Source organism: Molossus molossus, unplaced genomic scaffold, assembly GCF_014108415.1.
Source record: "Molossus molossus isolate mMolMol1 unplaced genomic scaffold, mMolMol1.p scaffold_m16_p_17, whole genome shotgun sequence".
In the NCBI taxonomy this organism is placed as follows: Eukaryota; Metazoa; Chordata; class Mammalia; order Chiroptera; family Molossidae; genus Molossus; species Molossus molossus.
In genome coordinates, this window is record NW_023425352.1 from 71,626,217 (window position 1) to 71,646,819 (window position 20,603).

Sequence of the window (20,603 nt, forward strand, 5' to 3'; positions counted from 1 at the left end):
AGTTCAATAGATCTCTTACTTGTAAAACACCTCTTGCACGTCTCGTGACTCCTGGCAGTGAAGGTCCCAGCTCTCCTGTGTCATCAGGGGCTGTGTGTCAGGTGTCTCAGAAGTAGCAGTAGAGGTCAGAGTTGGATGTTTGCGCAAGATCACTCATCTGGCTTTTGGAATTTGAATGCAGAACTCTGGTAAATGCAGGACAGCACACTGAAAGGTGAAATAATATGCCCTCCCTTTTCCACCCACCTCTCAGTCCAAGCAGTTGGTTAACAGTAACAACACAGTAGTTGTGGCTAACATCTCCAGACATCTAAATGAGAAATTATTTTAGATTAGACATGAGAAATACCTTCCTAACCAACAGATATAGTACAGTTTTCTTTGAGGGTTTTGTGTGGTGTGTAAACATGAAAAATCAACTGACAGAGTCAACTCATATCATCTCTCATTGACTTTTTTAATGGGCTTGGTGGTGTAAGGAGAGTAGTTGGAAATACTAGACCTGCTTAAGCATTATGTGTCCTTGTTACTTGGGTGGCATCTTGAGAACCCTTGAGTGCAGCTGACACCTTGATGTCTGCTGGGAACCAGTCAGTTCACTGACCTGTCATTCGCTCCAAAGTTTATGAAGTATTTAATACCCATCTATGTGCAGGGTTATTTATTGTGCATTATTAATATAAGGAATATTCTCCACCTGCTGAGAGCATGCATTCAAAAGCATGTAAATTGGCATGCCCTCCTTCCTGGGAGCAGGCCCATGCCCTTCCCTTCCCAGGAAACTTGCAACCGGGGCAGCAGGGGGCAGCAGCAGCTTGTCCCAGGCTGACCCCTTGAACCTGTCTCCAAGGTTCCCTCTTCTCCGACTTGCCAGTGAGCTGACAGTGCCCCCTTGGCCCACTTCTGTCACCACGACTTTTATTTCTCAGTGAGCGGGAGCAGCCCCAGCTCGGCTCTCTTACTGCTGCGTCTGCCCTAACCCCCTCCTCGTTTCACCGTCCCCAGCTTTAATGAACGTGCTCTCAAAATCCCTGAACTTCCCGGCGCGATCTTTCCGGCATGAAGTCAAGAACCCACGTATTTCAGGCCAGCCTGAGGCAGATCCTCCGGGCTGGTCTCTTTAAAAAATGAATGAATGAATGAATGAATGAATGAATGAATGAATGAAATAAAATAAACATCTAAATGAAATTCAGAAGTGCCTAGTGTTAGCTCTTAAAAATTTTAGCTCGTTGGGGGAGGGGTTGTGGTCAGTTGTTGGAGAGAGAGGTAAAATGAGGGACAACTGCAGGTAAGACAGACAGAAATGTCTGTATTGCGTTTATCATTGAACTTGGCCTAGGAAAATCTAAATGATCACATTTTCCCAAAATAAATCAGATACAGCAGCTAGTGTGATACCACACTTGGTATGTGATTGAATAGTAACACAACTTTGGGAATAGAAAATAGATTAACTTGGAAGCATTTATGATGGATTTGAAACATTAAGGTCCAAGCAAGAAGTTTCTGGTGTAACCATCCTTGTGTATCTAACTGCACATCCTGTCCCCCCAGAGCTCTGCGGCACTGCGAGGAGCTGATCCAGCAGTACAACCGCGCCGACAGCAGCGTGTGTGTCCCCGACGGCCAGCCGCTGCCGCAGCAGAGCGTGGCCAGCCACGTGGGCCGCGCCGTGGAGGACTGCATGAGGGCCGTCATCGGCGTGCTGCTCAACCTGACCAACGACAATGGTGGGCGTGTGCCTGCGCTGTCACTGCGCAACCTCTGTCTGCACGTGGGCGTGGCCACGCCCCTGTCCTCTTGCCTTGCAGTGGTTGCTTTGTGTGCTGCCTTCCTGTCACTCAGATTCACTTGACTGCTTTTAGGGGTGGATATTTTTAGAGCCAGCCTGGTATGTTGGCTGGGAAATAATACAGTTAACAGTGTGTTTCAAAGAAGAAATAGCTGTGTATTTCTAACTTAATGTCCTTGATGCGTGTTAGCTGTTGGTGTCGTAAAGAAGAATCGGTAACCCTGCTGACACTGTGTTTCAGAGTGGGGGAGCACCAAGACAGGAGAGCAGGACGGCCTGATCGGCACGGCGATGAGCTGCGTGCTGCAGGTCCCCAAGTACCTACCTCAGGAGCAGAGATTTGACATCCGAGTGCTGGTGCGTTGGCGGGGTTTCAGAAATGAGGACCCGATTAACGATGAAAACATCGTCTTGGTTTTGGGATTGGAACCAATTGTTCGATGTTTGGGGGGTTTTAATAGATGACTGCAGTCCTTATGACTGTAATCTTGTACAGAAGAGAGCTGTGAAGGGCCCTGCGTACAAATAAGTGAAGGGCTGAAAGTGGTGATTTTTAGAAAGTGGTGAGATCATTTTTGGGAAGACTGTCACCTTACATACTAGTTTTAACCTCTGTAGATGGTAGGGCACTGATCAGATCTCCAGTCACCGACGAAAGCTAGGCATGTCGTGTTCAGCCGGCTCTAGTTCTCACTGCAGTGTGCGTCTCCGCTCCCGCAGGGCCTGGGGCTGCTGATAAACCTGGTCGAGTACAGCGCTCGGAACCGCCACTGCCTGGTCAGCATGGAGACGGCCTGCTCCTTCGACTCCTCCCTCTGCAGCGGGGAAGGGGACGGCAGCTGGCGGGGGGCAGGGCAGGTCCACGCCGTGCAGGCTCTGGTGCAGGTGAGCAGCAGCCTGAGCAGCGGCTTCAGCTTGTCGCCTCTGCTCAATTTCCTGACCTTTGCCCCTTCACCACCACCACCCCCCTCCACACCCCCCCCCCCTCGGCAGTGCAGTGAGAGCTGCCTCGGCAGAATGAAGGCCCCTGCCTACCTTCTGCTCTGCTGCTGTCTTCACTCTTGTGATCGCTCCGTAGGCATTAGTGAAAAGCATAAATGAGGCATATTTGTTTATAAGTCAAAAACAGTTTATTAGTAACAAATCGGGAATCAGCCTCCAGCCCCTCATCTGGTGTGAGTGAGTCCTCCAGCATGTGCTTACTGGTCTGATCTGTGCCCGGGACTGTGTGGCCTAAATATGGGGCCATGGTTTTCAAAGTGTGTATGTAGAGTGATTTCCTGGCTTGGGAATTGTAGTAGAATATGTATTTTTTAAATTGATGTCTCCAATTCAGCCCACCCCAAACACATACTCCCTCTTCCTTCTATTTATCCTCCCCCCCCAAAAAAAAAACTGTATGTGAGTTCTTGTTTTTTGGCAACAGTGGACACATTTTTGCCAGTCTCATAAATTCTTAGCTGCCTTTGTCATTTCCTTAAGTGACAGTTTGCATATATTCAGAAGTGATAATGAACCATCCTCTTCATTGTTTCTGAGGCCTTTGCTAACCTGTTAATCCTTTTGGCCTTTTTGAAACTAATTATGCTTGAACTGTGTCTTCAGAAAGTAATCCACAACAAACTTGATCTTTTCCTGAATCGTAACTAGGAGCCCATCATTCTCATCTCAAACATTTTGATCTTAAGACTTCTTTATACTCTTAAGAATGATTGGGGACTCCAAAGATCTTTTGTTTATGTGTGCTGTATCTTTCCATATTTACTCAATTAGAAATCAAAACTGAGAACACAGGCACCCGTTCCACTCGTGAGAGCAGTAGTGGAACGTGGCGTGTGCTCTGGGGAGCGACGTGCAGTCAGGAGACCTCAGTGTCATTAGGGGTGCAGCTTTGACCTCACAGACTCCCGGAAGGACCTTGGGGAATCCCCAGGGATCCTTGAACCAATTTTAAGAAATGCTGCTTTATATAAAACTTAAATTTTATCTTTTTAAGGGTGTTAGATTTTACATACCACTCTTTTGTATACAAATGAAATCTTAGTTCTACTTGGCATTTGATTTTTAGGTAGTTGTCTTTAGTAATGTGGCGTCTTCTCCAGGTCATACCAGTGTGTTAATGCCCTCTGCATGTCCAGTGTGTTAATGCCCTCTGCATGTCCAGTGCGTTAATGCCCTCTGCATGTCCAGTGCGTTAATGCCCTGTACATGTCCAGTGCGTTAATGCCCTGTACATGTCCAGTGCGTTAATGCCCTCTGCATGTCCAGTGTGTTAATGCCCTGTACATGTCCAGTGTGTTAATGCCCTGTACATGTCCAGTGTGTTAATGCCCTCTGCATGTCCAGTGTGTTAATGCCCTCTGCATGTCCAGTGTGTTAATGCCCTGTACATGTCCAGTGTGTTAATGCCCTCTGCATGTCCAGTGTGTTAATGCCCTCTGCATGTCCAGTGTGTTAATGCCCTCTGCATGTCCAGTGTGTTAATGCCCTCTGCATGTCCAGTGTGTTAATGCCCTGTACATGTCCAGTGTGTTAATGCCCTCTGCATGTCCAGTGTGTTAATGCCCTGTACATGTCCAGTGTGTTAATGCCCTCTGCATGCCCACCTCTGTGCCAGTGCAGGGGAGAGCAGTGAGGATGGGAGGAGGCCATGCCCTTGCCCCCTTGCCTCGGAGTGTCCTGCGCCCCCACTGCGGGCACACGGCGCATTCCATTTCCAGTGACACTGGGTCCCGGTACTGTGTCTTTCCCTGAGACCTTCTGCTTTTTACCTTTCACTGTTTTCTTTTAACAAAGCTATGTTGTTTTTACCTAGTGTTATGTAAATTTATTCAGTGTTCTTTTTTTCAGTTAATTCCCCCATTTTGCTTGGGTTTTTTTAAAAAATGTGTTTAATTCAAGTTTGTAGGTTGTTTGCTTGAATTTTTTGTCAGTATTATCCAAATGAAAAAGTATTGAGCCTTCATTCTTGCAACCAGAACGCCTGTGCAGTCAGGACACAGCGCTTCCCCGTCGGTGCAGCGCACTCAGCTGCTGTCACCTTCCTGGGGCGGGAGCAGGCGGCGGCTCCTCGCGCTGATCGGAACCTTCCGTCAGACAGCCTGCTTCCTAGGCTTCGTGATGTTCAACAGCAAACAGCTTCATGCTTGGCCACATACATGTTGTTGGTGACCTTTTTTATTCTCTTCAAAAATAACTTTTGTCAGCTCTTCCTTGAACGAGAGCGAGCCGCCCAGTTGGCAGAAAGTAAGACAGACGAGCTGATCAAAGACGCCCCCACCACTCAGCACGACAAGAGTGGAGAGTGGCAGGAGACGAGCGGAGAGATCCAGTGGGTGTCAGCTGAGAAGGCCGACGGTGCGGAGGAGAGGAAGGAGGAGGAGGAGGAGGGGCTTGACCTCAATAAAGGTATGTTTACTTTGGTGGTATATTCAAACTGAGAATCATGGCTTATTTTTCTCCAGAACATACTTTTAATTCATGTGTTGTCGTGATCTTTCACTTCATCTGCTGTCAGGCCTCTCTGGCTCAGTGCACACAGCTCTGGTGTCTAGTGTGCATGGGCGTTGCCTGGCACCTGGCAGCGCGGAGGGCACAGTGCAGTGTGGGGCGGGCGGCCGTCCCTCCCGCCAGCCTGCCTCACTGCAGAGCAGAGCTGGACACGGCCCTGGAGGCTGCACCGTTCTGAAGCTGAAATTATTCTGTTGGCCTCACTTTATGTACTGGATGTATGGGTATACGTCACAGTTATTGTCATGTGATGTGGTTGGTGCAGAACAGTAGGGAGCAAACTGAGGGTGATGTCTGTACTAGGCAAACATCTGCTGTTGTCAGGAACTGCGTGACACTTGATTCCTGGTAGTTCTCCAAAGTAGCCATTTGTAATTTCATGTCACTCAGGTTATGAGATGCATTGTGTTCATCTACACCCAGCTGGGAAGCAAGCACCAGTCATGTTTGATTCTGAGTCTGGTCTCTCTCTCTCGTGCCCGCTGCTCTCCAAGTCTGACGTCAATAGTGAAAACTGTTTTATTTTCTCATTTACTAAGTTTGTTTTGTTGTGGTGGTGTTTGTTAATCCTCATTTGAGGATATTTTTGCATTGATTTTTTTTTTTTTTTAGAGAGAGTGGAAGGGGGAGAGAGAGAAACTCAGTGTGAGAGACACATTGATGGGTTGCCTCCCGCAGACACCCCAGCCAGGGCCGCCAGGGCCGCCAGGGCCCAGGGCCCAACCAGCAACCTTCGGGTCTCAGGCCAGCACTCAGACCACGGAGCCACCAGCCCGGGCTCAGTCACTCAGTTTTTCTTTCCTTGGGCATGTATTTCTGATTGCTTAGCAGTCTCTGTAAGTAATGGTTTTATCTGGGATGCGCCCTAGCTGGCGAGGGCTGCCGCAGCGAAGTGCACAGGCTCGTGGCTCTCGGGCTTGCCCTGCGGTCTGGATGGAGGCCGCGAGTCCAGGCCCAGGTGTCCTGTGAAGCTTCTCTTTGTGGTCTGTAGGTGACCAGCTTCTCCCTGGGGATCTGCATGGCCTCCCCCTTCCTGCGCCTGCTTCTCATTCCCTCCGTGTGCACAGCAGTCGTGTTAGACTGGGCGCCCTGATGACCTCGTTGAGATGAGCCACCTTTTCAGTCAGTCTCCCTGTGCCTCAGTGCAGTCGTGTCCCGAGGCCAACACACAAGCTGGGAGGGAGATGTGAATCAGCTCCGTACAGTACACACTCATTCTGCTTTTGGTTGATTCTTACTGGAGACTATTTTTTTCCTTCTTTTTTTTTTTTTTTTTTTTTTCAGAATTGGTGTGTTTTTTTTGAGAGGGGGGAAGGGAGATAGAAACATCAATGTGAGAGAAACATCGATAGGCTGCCTCCTGCACGCCCCTTACTGGGGGTGGAGCCCACAACCTGGGCATGTGCTCTGACCGGGAATCGAACTTGGACCTCTCAGTCTATGGGACCACACTCAGTCCACTTAGCCACACCAGCTAGGATCCACTGATTTTTTTAGGGAGGGAGTAGGGGGGAGAGAAAAAGAAACATCAGTGTGAAAGAGACACATTGAGTGGTGCTTGCTGCATGTGCCCCAGCTGGGGCTGGGGTCGAACCTGCAGCCCAAGAACATGCTCTTGGCCGGGACTCGGGCCTGAGACCCTTCAGTTCTTGGATCGACACTAACCACTGAGTACACTAGCCAAGACGAGATGAATTTATTCTTCTAAAGTAAACAATTGAGTAGTTTTTAATATATTCACAGTGTTGTGAACTCATCATCACTGTCTTAACTTCAGAACATTTCATCACCCCATAGAAACCCTGTCCCTGCGAACAGCAGTGACCTCTCGTTCCCTCCACAGCCACCGGACACTTGAATCTTTTGTTTCTAGAGGTTCCGATTCTAGACATTGCATATAAATGGAAGCATACGATACAGCCCTCTGTGACTGCTTCTTTCACTTAGTCTGATGTTTTCAGTGTTCATCCATGTTATAGCATGTGTCGTACTTAATTCATGTTTAGAGCCAAGTAATACTTCGTTGTAGGTCTAGACATACCACATTTTGTTTAGTCATCTGTTGATGGGCGTTTGGGTTTGTGTCTACCTTTGGTTGCAATGAATAATGCTACTATAAACATTCATGTACACGTTTCTGTGTGAACATAATATTATAAATTTTCTTTAGTATGTACCTGAGTATGGAATTGCTGGAATATTTCTGAATTCTGTGTTGAACCTTTTAAGGAACTGCCAAATTATTTTCCAAAGTGGTTGTGCCATTTTAATTTCCCACCAGCAGCATGTAAGGGATCCTGTTGCTCTTTCTGGGTCCTCCAGGTGCCTCTCATGTCAGCCATCCTGGTGGGTGGAAGGTGTGTCCCTGATTTGTCTTCCCTAGTGAATGAGTGATGGTGAACCTCTTTCCGCATGCTTGGTGCTCGTTTACCTGTCTTTGGAGAAATGTCTGTTCACATGCCCATATTTTACATTGGCTTATCTTCTTGCTGTCACTTTCTTTATATGTTCTGGACACCAGGCCCTGAGCACAGGTGTATGATTTGCAGGTGTATTCTGAAGGTTTTTTCACTTTCATGATGGTGTATATGGTATCTTTTGAAACACGAAAGTTTTAAGTTTGATGAGGTCCAACTTACCTATTTTTTACTTTGCCGTTTATGGTGTTAGTGTTCTTTCTAGGACACCGTCCCCCAGCCCGGCAGCACAAACAGTCTGTTTTATGGTTTTAGTTCTATAGCCTCTCCAGTTTGAGTCGTTTTGTTGTTGTTGATTTGTGTGGATAGCCTGTTTTCCTAGTATCGTGTATCAGTGTTTTGGAGACAAGATCATTAGCAGAGTGATTGGTGTCTGGTCTCTGCCCTGACGCCTGTCGCACGCCCTGTCTCCGCAGCGCTCCAGCACGCGGGCAAGCACATGGAGGACTGCATCGTGGCCTCGTACACGGCGCTGCTGCTCGGCTGCCTCTGCCAGGAGAGCCCGGTAAGTGACGGCGGGGGGGGCCGGGGTTCTGCTGCGGGGCCTCGTGCCAGCATCTGATCAGCTTCTTCATTACTTTTCCCCTCGTGCTAAAAACTTTCAAATATTTGGTGAACTTTTTTTAATTTTATTTTTCAATCACAGTTTACATTCCGTATTAAATTGCATTGGTGCAGATGTGCAGCATAGCAGTAGACAGGCCTGCACTTGAGGGAGTGCCCAGTATTTCCAGGGCCCTGGCACCGAGCACAGTTATTGCAGTGTGATTGGCGATGTTTCTTAGGCGGTACTTCACATCCCTGTGACTATTCTGAGTCTTTGGTGAACTTTTAAAGGTACGTTCTAAAGTGAGAGTATAATGGGTTTAAGGAGGACATTATTGACCAACGGACGACAAGTCAACTCGCGTGCCTCTGGTGGACGTAACAGAGAGCGGAACATGAAGCCTGTGCTGGCTGGCTCCAGGCGGAGGCCCAGCGCCGGGAGACCGAGGACGGGCCGTTCTGGGTTTGCACCGCCCTGCCCTTTGCTGCTGCCTCTCCTTTGCCAGCTCCCTCTCGCGGCCTGGGGGCCGCAGCTGTGCCCAGCAGAAAACGGGGCCTCTTCCTCTTTCTTTTCTTTTTGTTTGTTAATCCTCACCTGAAGATATTTTTTCTATTGATTTTTTTCTTTTCTTTTTTTTTCTTTTAAGAGAGTGGAAGGGAGGGGATGGCTGGGGAGAGTGAGGAGAGAGAGAGAAACATCAGTTGCCTCTCGATGCGCCTTGAGCGGGCTAGAGATTGACCTGCAGCCCTTCTGTGTGTGGGCTGGCGCTCTGCCCACGGAGTCACAGCCAGGGCAGCACATTTCTTCTCGAGAGCAGTGCTTCTGTTACCCCAGGCCCCTTCACACCCTGCACCGAGCAGCTTCATCTTGGCCAGATGGGCTCCTGTGCTTTTGCCTGGCTACTCCCTGGCCAGGAAGATGGGCACCATGTGAGCCTTGGATGATTGGGATTCACTACGAGGAGGAGGAGCGTCCAGCTCTGTGCCGCGGGTGCGCCCAGCGGGCGGGTGGCCTTCGGGACAGCCTGCTTTCAAGTGCACGGGGAGGGTGTCGGTGTTGAGTTCTTAAGGGACCAGTAGGAAAGGCAAAGCTTTAAATGAAAGGGATGCATTTTAGGAGCCAGGGCATCCGGCAGGCAGGGAGGAGCTGAGGTCTGTTGTGTAGTGAGCAGGGCTCATTTCTGAGACTGAAAGGGTGGGACCTCAGTGACGATGTGCAGGGCTTATTAGGGGGGCATTGGTGCTGCGGTCTGTCCCCCACAGACACTGTCACTCTCCCCCCCCCCTTTTTTTTCTTTATTATTGAATGTATTACAGATGTTCCTCATTTTTCCCCCACTGACCCCCCTCCTCCCCACTCCCGCCCCCCTCCTGCTTTCCCCACACTGTTGTCTGTGTCATTGGTTACACATATAAGTTCTTTGATTTATTTCTTCCCACCCACCAACCCCCTCTCTTTGAGGTTTGTCAGTCTAGCAACCAATTTGTACTTCTTAATCCCTTCAGCTTTTTCACCCATTCCCCCAACCCTCCTCCAAAATTTTCTCTGTATCTATGAGAATGTTTCTGTTCTACCTGTTCATTTTGTTTGTAGATTCCATTGTTGATAGATATGTATTCATTGCCATTTTGTTTGTTCATACATTTTATCTTTTTCTTCAAAAAGACCCTTCATCATTTCATATAATAACGGTTTGGTGGTGATGAACTCCTTTAACTTTTTCTTGTCTGGGAAAGTTTTTATATGTCCATCGATTCTAAATGACAGCTTTGCAGGAGAGAGTAATCTTGGTTGCAGGTTCTTGCTTTTCATCACTCTGAATATTTCTTGCCACTCCCTTCTGGCCTGCAAAGTTTCTTTTCAGAAATCAGCTGACAGTCTGATGGAAACTCCCTTGTAGGTAACTAACTGCCTTTCTCTTGCTGCTTTTAAGATTCTCTCTTTGTCTTGAACCTTTTGCATTTTGATGATGATGTGTCTTGGTGTGGGCCTCTTGGGGTTCATCTTGTTTGGGACTCTCTGTGCTTCCTGGACTTGTATGTCTGTTTCCTTCACCAAGTTAGGAAAGTTTTCTGCCATTATTGTTGCAAACAGGTTTTCAATTTCTTGTTCTCGCTCTTCTCCTTCTGGTACCCCCAAGATGCGAATGTTGGCACGCTTGAAGTTGTCCCAGAGGCTCCTTACACTATCCTCATTTTGTTGGATTCTATTTTTTCTTTTTGCTGTTCTGATTGGGCATTTTTTGCTTCCTTATATTCCAAATCGATGGTTTGCTCCTTGGATTTACGTACTCTACTATTGAATCTGTGTAAATTATTCTTTATTTCAGTTAATGCCTCCTTCATTTCTGACTGTGCATCCTTCATTTCTGACTGGTCCATTTTTATGCTCTTGAGGCCCTCAGTAAGTTCACTGAGGTTCTCACTAAGTTCATTGAGCATCCTTATAAGCAGTATTTTGAACTCAGCCTCTGTTAGGTTGCTTATCTCCATTTCGCTTAGTTCTTTTCCTGGGGTTTTGTTCTGTTCTTTCATTTGGGACCTGTTTCTTTGTCTCCTCATTTTGGCTGCCTCCCTGTGTTTGTTTCTGTGTATTACTTAACAAGGGGTATGGGGCTATCTGAGACCAGATGTTGCTTGTTTGAAAGAATTTAGGAAAAACCTGAGGCAAGATCCAAGACAGGCCAATCCTGTGGTTAAGCAAGTGGCAACAGCTTGGGTGGGCCTGAAAGTTGGGTGGGGCGGGGCCTCAGGGAGTCAGCAGGGCGGGGCTACCAGTGTGAGCCAGGTTGCTGGAGTCCCAGATATGGCGTCTGTCTGCCGCCCCAGGGAAGGGCTCACCAAAGGGACAAAGGCCTCTGACAGCATGTTTGTCCCAGAGAAAGCTCCCTCTCCAGCCCTCGCTCCAGTGCCAAACAGCTCAGTTCTTCCCTGTATGTCTCTGGTGCCCCTCGAGCTGCCTCCCCTCCGAGCTTAGAGGGAGTGAGTCCGATAAGTCCGTGCGCCGGCCCTTTAAGGAGCTGCCTGGGTCTCCAGCCGCCTCAGCCTCCCTGAGCCTCAGTTCCCGCTGGTTTTTCCAGCCAGAAGTGATGGGGACTCTCTTCCCTGCACTGGGACCCTGAGTGGGGCACCTGGTGTGGGACGGGGACCCTTCAGTTCTCAGGGAGGACCTTCCCAGCCGGGAAAATGAGGTATCGTCCTGATTTTTTTTTTTTTTTTAATCCTCACCCGAGGACATTTTTTCATTTTTTGTTCAGATAGAGTGGGAGGGAAAGAGAGAGAGAGAAACATCGACGTGAAAGGGACACATCGAGTGGTTGCTACACGACCAACCAGGGCCGGGGACAAACCGCATCTGAGGTACGTGCCTTTAGCGGGGACCAAACCCGGGTCTCTCTGGACCGCAGGCCGACATTCTAACCACTCAGCCAAACTGGCCAGGGCTCGTCCTGATTTTTATCCGCCACACATGGGTGTGGGACCAGGCCGTCCCCTCTGCCCTCCTACCAGTCTCCCTGTGCGGTGGCTTTAATTCCGTAGCTGTAGGGCTTCCACTCAGCTTGGTGTCAGGCGGCTCTGCGGGATGGCGGTTCTGTAGCTTGGTTGTAACTTTGATGTGGTCGTGGGAGGACGGACACCGCGTTCACCTCCCCGCCACCCTGACCGGAAGTGGACGCTGTCACTCTTGCTTTCAGGTTTTCTGTGTCGCCTGTTCCCCGTGTCCATTTGTATTCAGTCCTGTGCACGTGTCTGCATCTCCCGTGTCCGCCACGTGTGCATTGCAGTCGCTGGTCTGCGCGCGCGCCGTGCCGCGGCTCCGGGCTCAGCCTAGCCCTTCGGCAGCGGGAGGGGCGGCAGAGGGGCTCACAGAAGCAGGGGACACCCTGTGTACATTGTAGGGTATTCTATTTTAAACACCCTAGTTTCGTCATTGTTCCTTCTTAAACAATGGTACTTGAAATTAACTCGTTTTGTTACTGCACGTGGTTTATCTTGGAACATCTTTCCTGTTGTTTTCATCTCTAAAGAGATGATCAAGTCTCTACGTTGTGGGGAATCTTGTGAATTCCTAGAGCCCAGATGTCTTTGTTGCCGTGGGGGTCATTATGAGTATCCCGAAAAAGCTCGCTGACACCACGAAGCGCGAAGGAAATTGGTTTGCCCAGTGTGTACGTGCAGGGCCTTGAACGCTGCCTGACAGCGGAGGGCCTCGTGCTCAGGGTGCCCACTGCCCACGCGCATCAGGTGCCTGCAGCGGTCAGCGCCCTGCGGTCTGTCTGCCCCTCCTGCTCTCTCACTGCAACCCTGTGAGCCTGCACGTGGGGCCCCCTGCCTCCTCAGTTCTCTCGCCACCGGTCAGGGAGTGATGACGTCACTGCCGAGACCCCACACTGAGAGCTGCTGCTGCGGATTTTCAGTGTGTAGTGCCCTTGCACACTCACTTTTTTAAAACTGTTTTCATTGATTTTTTTTAGAGAGAGAGGAAGGGAGAGAGATAGCAACATCGATGTGAGAGAGAAACATCAGTTGACTGCCTCCTGCACGCCCCCTGACCGGGAATTGAACCGGGACCTCTCAGTCCACGGGATGACGCTCAGTCCACTGAGCCATGCCAGCTAGCTGGGGACTTGCTCGCTGAGTTTCCCGGCGAGGCCACGTTCTGCACTCCACGACCGCACCCCAACGTGACCCTATGTGCCGGCTCGGTGTATTTTTTTAAATGTTATGTAAGTTCTCTTAAGTGTTTTAGCTGCAAGATTGTGCTGGGGACCTGTGTTGGCTTTCGATGGGGAGGCCCGCTAGAAGCGGCGATGATGTCACACACCTTCGCACGCAGTTGCTTAGCAACATCTTCTATTAGATCTTTTCTGAAACTATTGGTACCATTATTTTGCTTCCTTTTTAATTTTAAAAGTACCCAGGAAACATTTTAAGAAGGGAGAAGGGCGCTGCTGGCAGATCGCTAACAGTGATTGTGCTCCTCTTGCCTGCCCCGCCCACCAGTCGGCCAGAGGCCCTGCTGCCCCGCCCCCCTACTCTGGGCAGCTTGTCTGCGTGTGGCGTTTCCTTTTGTTCTTCATCAGCTTCCAGAGCATTCAAAAGACGTGCTGAAGTAGAGCCGTTTTTCCCCTCAAATAAAATGTTTTGTTGGTCACTGTTAAAAGTTCAGATTTTGAACAGGTTCTGACGGGCCGTGTCCACCAGCTCGCTCAGCTCAGCGCCTGTCGCGCCCCTAGTGTCTTTCTCAGACTGCAGCCCTCGCCGCCGGGCCGCCCGAGTCTCCGGCGCAGGGCTGCTTCGGCATCCTGGCTTCTGGAGACCTCGAGGGGCAGGCGGCAGACCGCGGGCCTCTCGTCTTCTCCACGCGTCCGAGCCCGTTCACCGACCACTTCTTCCCAGTCACTGTCCGCACTCGGGTCATGATTTCCACCATCTTTTCTGGATTTGGGTGGCTTGCTGATGCTGAGCGTCAGAGGTCTTCTCGATCTGATGGCTGCACTTTTAGTAAAACCAACACAAACCGACGAAGCAAATAACCGCCAAGAGTGACGGCACACGAGCTGGTGTGGTCTGCTGCTGTCCGAGCGGGGGCGGCTTTTCACGGTGGGAGCCGCGCAGGGAGCTCTGTGCGGCAGGGTCAGCCCTGAGCATCCTCGGTCATCAGCTTGGTTTCCAAACACAGTCTCATCTTCTGCAGGTTGGCTGGCTCCCTGCAAACACGCAGCCCTCGGGGCCCTCAGATGTGGTTTCGGTGCCTGAGGCCTCATGGGACTAGCGTTTCCCCATATTTCTTATGTCGATGTAACTGGTGCTTGTAGCTCGTTCCCATCTGCCTTAGAAAATGGATCAGACACTTCTTGGCTCCTTGCCCTTTGGAAGGCGTTTGTTCTTGCGCACCGCCCTGGTGCTGCTCAGACGGCGGAAAGGCGACACGGAGCAGCTCTTGTCTCCATAGTCCTCGCCCGGAGACGGTTTCCCATTTATCTTCTAGTCCGGTTGTCAGGGGAGGGATGTCGATACGAGAGACACATCGACTGGTTGCCTCCCTCATGACCGGACCTGGGCCGCAGACGCAACCTCAACCGAGGTACGTGCCCTTGACCGGAATTGAACCCGAGGCTCTTGGGTGTGTGGGCTGACACTCTAACCACTGAGCACACCGGCCAGGGCCACAGAACAGTTTTCCAAGCGGGTCGGATGCTCTTCTCACAGGCATTGCTGTGCGTAGGGCTCGGCTGCCCTCCGGCCCCTGCCGCCCTCTCACGCTTTGTACCGGCTCACCTTCGGGAAGCTCCGCTCATTCCTGGCCCTCTCGGTTGGTTGAATTCACCTGTGGAACATGAGGGATCTTCTTTGATCTTTTTTTTTTTATTCCCCAAGCAGCTCTGAGTACACTCTGAAGTGTGATGTTTTCAATCTGCACTCCCTCCTCCCCTGGCCCCTGGCCCCCCCAGCACACACTCTGAGTCAGCAGCAGTGTTGTTGAGGTCGGCATTTTTCTGTACAGTTTCACAGTAAATGTGCACACAGGCTCCCCGTGTGGCCTCCGCCAGTGCTGCCTTTTCCTTCCTCGCCGGGGCTGGGGTGGCAGAGAGCGGGCGCACGCGGGCAGGGCTGAGTGACCTCGGGGATCACCGGGGACGTCGCATTGCACAGCTCAGGCACCCGGCAAGCTTTGGAACGGAGCTGCGCACCAAACCATCAGCACAGGGCCCACTCGTGTGTCTGCCCCTGACCAGCACTACTTCTTCCTCTTTTTTAAAATGTTTTTATTGATTTCAAAGAGTGCGGAAGGAAGAGGGAGAGAAAACCATAAATGTAAGAGAGAAACGTCAGTTGGTTGCCTCCCGAACGCATCCTAACTGGGGATCGAACCCGCCACCTGGGCACGTGCCCCGACCAGGAATCAAGCCAGCAACCGGTGGGCGGGGGACGATGCTCAGCCACTAGGCCACCCGGCCTGGGCTGACCAGCCTGTCCTTGCTGTTTCCTCAGATCAATGTGACCACTGTGCGGGAGTATCTGCCAGAAGGGGACTTTTCGATAATGACAGAGATGCTCAAAAAGTTCCTGAGCTTTATGAATCTTACTGTAAGTAGCTCCTAGTGCAGCTTCTGTGGTTTTAGATATAGCTGATACATTGATGACAGCTGAAATGAAAATGCAATGGCCATAGTGAGGGGAAGGAAAAACGGATTTTCTCTTACTTTCTTCCTCCCTTCCCCTCCCCTCCCCTCCCCTCCCCACCCCTCCCCTCCCTCCTCACCCAAGGATATGTTTTTCATTGATTTTTAGAGAAAGGAAGGGAGAGAGAAACATCGATCAGTGAGTTACCGCTGTCCTCACCCTGACCCAGGGTAGAATCCACATCCTCTGGTGTGTGGGAGGACATGCCAGCCAGCTGAGCCACCCGGCCAGGGCCAAGGGGCCTCTCTTAATAAGTGTGCTATATTTGAGAGAGCTGGTGATTTTTATGGCCAAATACATGGATATACAGGCGTCCCCGCCACTATGCGCTTCGACTTTCACGACTTCACTCTGTCGCGGTTTTTTCAAATATATTCATTAAAAAGTGGATCGAGCCCTGGCCGGTTTGGCTCAGCGGTTGGAGCGTCGGCCTGCGGTACAGAGAGACCCGGGTTCGGTTCCCGCTAAGGGCACGTGCTTGGTTGCAGTTTGTCCCCGGCCCTGGTTGGTCGTGCGGGTGGCAGCCACTCGATGTGTCCCTTCACATCAATGTTTCTCTTCCTCTCTCTCCCTCTCTCTCCCTCCTGCTCTATCTGAACAAAAAATGGAAAAATGTCCTCGGGTGAGGATAAAAAAAAAAAAAAAAGTGGATCGAGACATTGAAAATGATACAGCGTGCACTCAGTTGTCTGAGTTAATTATACACCCTGTATCACAGTTGCAATTAAAGTTACCGTCCACATGGACTGTAGCCTGTGCATTTGAGCACCCAGAAACCCTTCAACGCCAGGTGCCACCGCTGGAGTCCGGACCGATTAACCGTGATAAGCGAGGGACGACTGTAATATCAAAGCCACAATTTAACCGCAGTGTGTTTTGGTTCATAGTGTTCAGTTTAGTAAAGCTAAAGAATGTATGCTTTGTTCTAATACGTTTTAAAATGTGTAAAATGTTAACTGGTGCCTCCTCTCTGCCGCCCCCGCCCCCGGCAGTGTGCTGTGGGAACCACGGGCCAGAAGTCCATCTCCAGGGTGATCGAGTACTTGGAGCACTGCTAGCTGCTCTGCCTTCGCTCCAGGGCTCGGCGGCGCTGGCGCAGTCTCAGACCAGGAAGTCACGAGGGGCGTCCTGGAGGAACACCGGGAGCAGCGTCGGCTCACCACGTCTGGATTGCGGAGGCCTCCCGAGTTCTCCCTCACGCGTCCTGCGTTTGCTCAGTGACAGTTACTACATCAATCTGCAACTATCAAAAATGAGGGAAGGTCCAGGCTGTTCATTCCATGCAGTATTTACACACACGTCCTTGCAGAGTGGACACTCCCCCTTGTTCTCGTGCGTCCCTCTGGGCAAGGTCAGGGGGTCGTGCTGCTGTTAGTGCAACTGCTGTGTGTGCTGAGCCACCGCCGCCGCCCAGCCCGGGGCAGGCGGCCGCTGCACGGCCCGGGGTCCGCAGGCATCCTGGGCAGCAGCTCCGTTCCTTTTTCAGGCTCATTTGCTTTTGCTTTTTTGTTGAATGATTCCAATCGTAAATAAAGCTTTTAATAATTTTGTGAAATTTTTTCTTGTTGTTCCCTGAACTACTGTCTGTATTTAAAATCAGATGGAATCCAAAGACACGAGGGAGGAAGAGCATGTTTTTATTCTGTTTGATGGGCTGGCAGGCTCTTTCCCTCCTCAGACCAGGACGTGTCCGTCGTGATCCCTGATGAGTCACGATACAGACGGAGGAGACCAGGGACAGCTGAGGGACTTGATGTGGCGATGTGCCCTGTGCAAGCTGAAGCAGGAGGACAGGCCCAGGGTCGTTCACGCGTGACGCTAAGGGAGCGCACGAAACGCTAGTTTCGAGGGAGGACTCCCTAGATGTATTTTCTGTGTTCAGTGCAGCGAGTATACGGAAGCTAAGACACCAATGTGGAACTCACGTTTCCAGATGACGTTTATATTCTTCTACAGAGTGACAGGATCAAATGCATAAACGCAAAGCCTTAAATTGCTGGTGTAGAAAAAGATCCTTTTTTTTCCCATTCAGATTCTTAGTTCATAGAGCAGTGTGTGGTTTGGAAAACAGTCATGGAACACACAAAACATTTAATTTCACAACATTGCAAATTGTTCTTGTATTACTGTTCAGGCCACTGGTTATACGTTTCTCCTTTACTTGGGCCTGAGTATAGGCTCTCCAGAGACCTATTTCATTAATGTTTTTAATACCTTTCAGGTAGTTACATCATGTTTCTTCATTGGATTTGTAAAACTTGAAGCCATAAAAATATTAGTTTGGTGTGTACTGGGGAAAATAGCTAAAAGTCTAATTTTTACTCACGTAGACTTTGTTATTTCCTTGTATAAAGCGACAAGTCGGGGCTCTTGTATCCGTGCCGGCTGCAGCGTGTGCTGCGGCGGCTGCCTTCTAATGTCTTCCTATTTTTGATAATGCAGATTGTTGGGAAACCTATTAGGAAGTAACTGGTTCCAGGCAAATGGTTTTCTTACTCCTCCTGCCGACCCCAGCCCCGCCCCCGGCCCCGCCCCTGGCCCTGCCCCCGGCCCTGCCCCCAGCGCCCGAGTGTGGCCGGCTGAGCAAACTGCGAGCTTCAGTGGGTGGAAGCTCTCCGTGCAACTGAATCAGAGATCTGGTGTTTAACTGTTTTAAAATACATTGATATTTATTAATCATTGGTTTAGGGAAAGGAACAGATTTTTGGTGAAGCTGACAATAGAACATTTGGATGAGAACAATCAGGGCCAGCTACATTTTCTGTTACACTGGTAATCGTCTGAGAACTGATTTACCTCAGTGTTTAACAGCTTTTTGTTGTGTTATTTAAATAATAGCTAATTGTCGAGCACTGATACGGATGCAGGTTTTGGTGGGGGTGGGGGGAGCCGCCTCCCCCCGCAGTGCATTTGTGTGTGGGACCCTCAGAGAACTCTGCATTCTAGGGTACTTGAGGCTGACTTACAAATTAAAGTTTTAAAGTAATCTTTTTTCAATTGTAAATATTTCTGTAAATACTACCACTTGGAAATTAGAACAGTAGAGTACTTTTCTGAATCCAATCTTATTTTTATTTTATACAGTATTTCTCAGCTGTGATCTTTGGAGCAAAAGCCAACGGCAGGAAAAAACTAGTTTGTACCAGTTTCATGAAGTATGTCTTTGGGTTTTTGTAAATAATTTTAACTCAAATAAAATTGCTACTTTCAATACACATGTTGTCTTTAACATAAATCTATTACACTGTTTCGGAAGGGGTCTCACGACCTTGATGGAGCTGACTCATGGGGAGCACGGTGTCGCTAATGGGAAACACTGTCACTCAAGTGGATTTCACATTTTCAACACAGAAATTCAACCACTTGCTGTTAAACATGATGTATGTACTCCCCCTGCCTTCAGTAATACCCACCTGCAGGCAGTGTTGGCTCTCAGTAACTCAGGCCGTTTGGTCCGGTGATCTGGTTGGAGATAGGTCCTCGGTGTGCTTATTAAGATGCTTTCGTCTTTTTGTCTCTTAATAGGACCCCAGGTTTCTTTGCTTTTCAGTCTCTCGGTTGTCAGCCTTCAAGTGTCCTGCGTTTACTGCAAGTGGATCCCTGACCTGAGAGTCCTGCCCGCCCCCTTAGGGTGCCCTGTGCAGAGCCATGTGTAAGCAGGCGACAAGGGCAGCCCCGACCCCGCACATGACATCAGTGTCCGTGCCGCTCGTTTTACTGGCTGAGCACAGTCCTGAACTGCGGTCCTGCACTCGGCTGGAACACGGGGACGCATGTCCCCTCAGGGCGTGGATGGAGGACAGTGGTGCGTGTGCGGTGTTGGCATCGACTCCCAAACTCTGACCGGACACGCGGTTTCCACGCTGCTGGGCACGTTGCTCTGAGCCCCAGAGCAGAGCGCTGGGCTGTTCGGACGCGTGGGACACGCCTGCCTCCTGCTGGGCCGGGTGTGGTGCCCTCAGCAGCAGGTCTCTGGTGGTTTCCAGAGTTCGTGGCAACACTGTGTCTGACGGGCGACGCGAAGCCGGGTGGCTCCAACACGGGGGCAGTGGCGCACCCCTCGTTCTGTTTTCTACATTAGAGGGAAACCAGAAGAGGTTTGCAGAGTTCTCCGTCATTCACGGTCTTCAGATTTAAGTTTGAAAAAATACTGTGGAGTGTTTCGGTCAGACCTGCTTCCTTAGCTCTGTGTTTGCCGTGAGGACGCGGAGACCGTGCACTGGCTTCAGCAAGACATGGAAAGCCACGTCCGCGTGCCGCCCAGGCCAGCTCCGCCCGTTTGCCGTCAGGTTGTAACAGACGGTGTGGTTGCAAGTTCATGGATCAGTGTAAAGCAGTAGTAAGTTAGTGATGTGTATTAACCCCAGAGCACCCAGTGAAAACAGTGCAAAGGGCTGTAGCCAGAGCTGCCGAAGAGCTTCGGAAGGGACGCCGAAAGTGGCTCAGGAGCCACGTGAAGGTGGGCACAGAGGAAGAATTACAAACACAGTGGGAAAAAGAGAAACGGATGTAAGTAAAAAGACAAACAGGTTTTTCTCCTGAGACAGGAACAAGCCGAGGATGTCCCCCAACCTAGCGATGACGGTCTCACCTCCCGTGACCTGACACGTTTTGTGCGGAACTGTTCGGCGGTTTCTCAAATGCACACGGAAGGGCTACCCTGGGATGGGTCAGAGGACAAGTCCCAGTGAATTTCAGGTGATTGAGTCCTTGACCACAGGAACTATATTGGAATCAATACAGTACAATAGCTAGAAAATAATATTTGAAAATAAAATCACAAGAGAAATGAGATAACACTTGAAACTAAATGACAATGAAAATCTGTGAGATTCAGCGGAAGGAGTGTGTCAAGGGACATCGGCTTGCGGTGCTCGGGAGACGGCTTCACACCAACTGAACCTCTCCTTGAAGTTAGGAAAGTCAGCAGGAAATAAGAAAACAAAAACTTGACAAAGCTAAAACTTGTTTTTCAAAAGGTTAATAACATTGCCGGACAATTAACAAGCACAGACAAGACAAAGAAATGACAAATTGCCAATGTCAGGAATGAAAGATGGAATATCTGGATTCTACGGGCCTTCGAA

General features: G+C 49.9%; 1 protein-coding gene across 6 annotated transcripts in view; it reads left to right on the plus strand.

The window, feature by feature from the left end:
• Window positions 1-16,931, plus strand: part of WAPL (WAPL cohesin release factor) — a 96,835-nt gene extending 79,904 nt beyond the window's left edge. For 3 of the 6 annotated variants that reach the window (XM_036266022.1, XM_036266024.1, XM_036266021.1), the window contains exons 13-19: window positions 1,558-1,733; window positions 2,037-2,152; window positions 2,516-2,680; window positions 5,002-5,203; window positions 8,199-8,287; window positions 15,325-15,420; window positions 16,509-16,912. In XM_036266022.1, coding sequence (XP_036121915.1) covers window positions 1,558-1,733; window positions 2,037-2,152; window positions 2,516-2,680; window positions 5,002-5,203; window positions 8,199-8,287; window positions 15,325-15,420; window positions 16,509-16,574 — 910 coding nt within the window. In that variant the 3' untranslated portion in view covers window positions 16,575-16,912. Of the gene's footprint in view, window positions 1-1,557; window positions 1,734-2,036; window positions 2,153-2,515; window positions 2,681-5,001; window positions 5,204-8,198; window positions 8,288-15,324; window positions 15,421-16,508 lie in introns of all 6 variants that reach the window. The other 3 variants (XM_036266027.1, XM_036266025.1, XM_036266026.1) reach the window with 3 other exon arrangements.
• The last annotated feature ends 3,672 nt before the right edge of the window (window positions 16,932-20,603 follow it).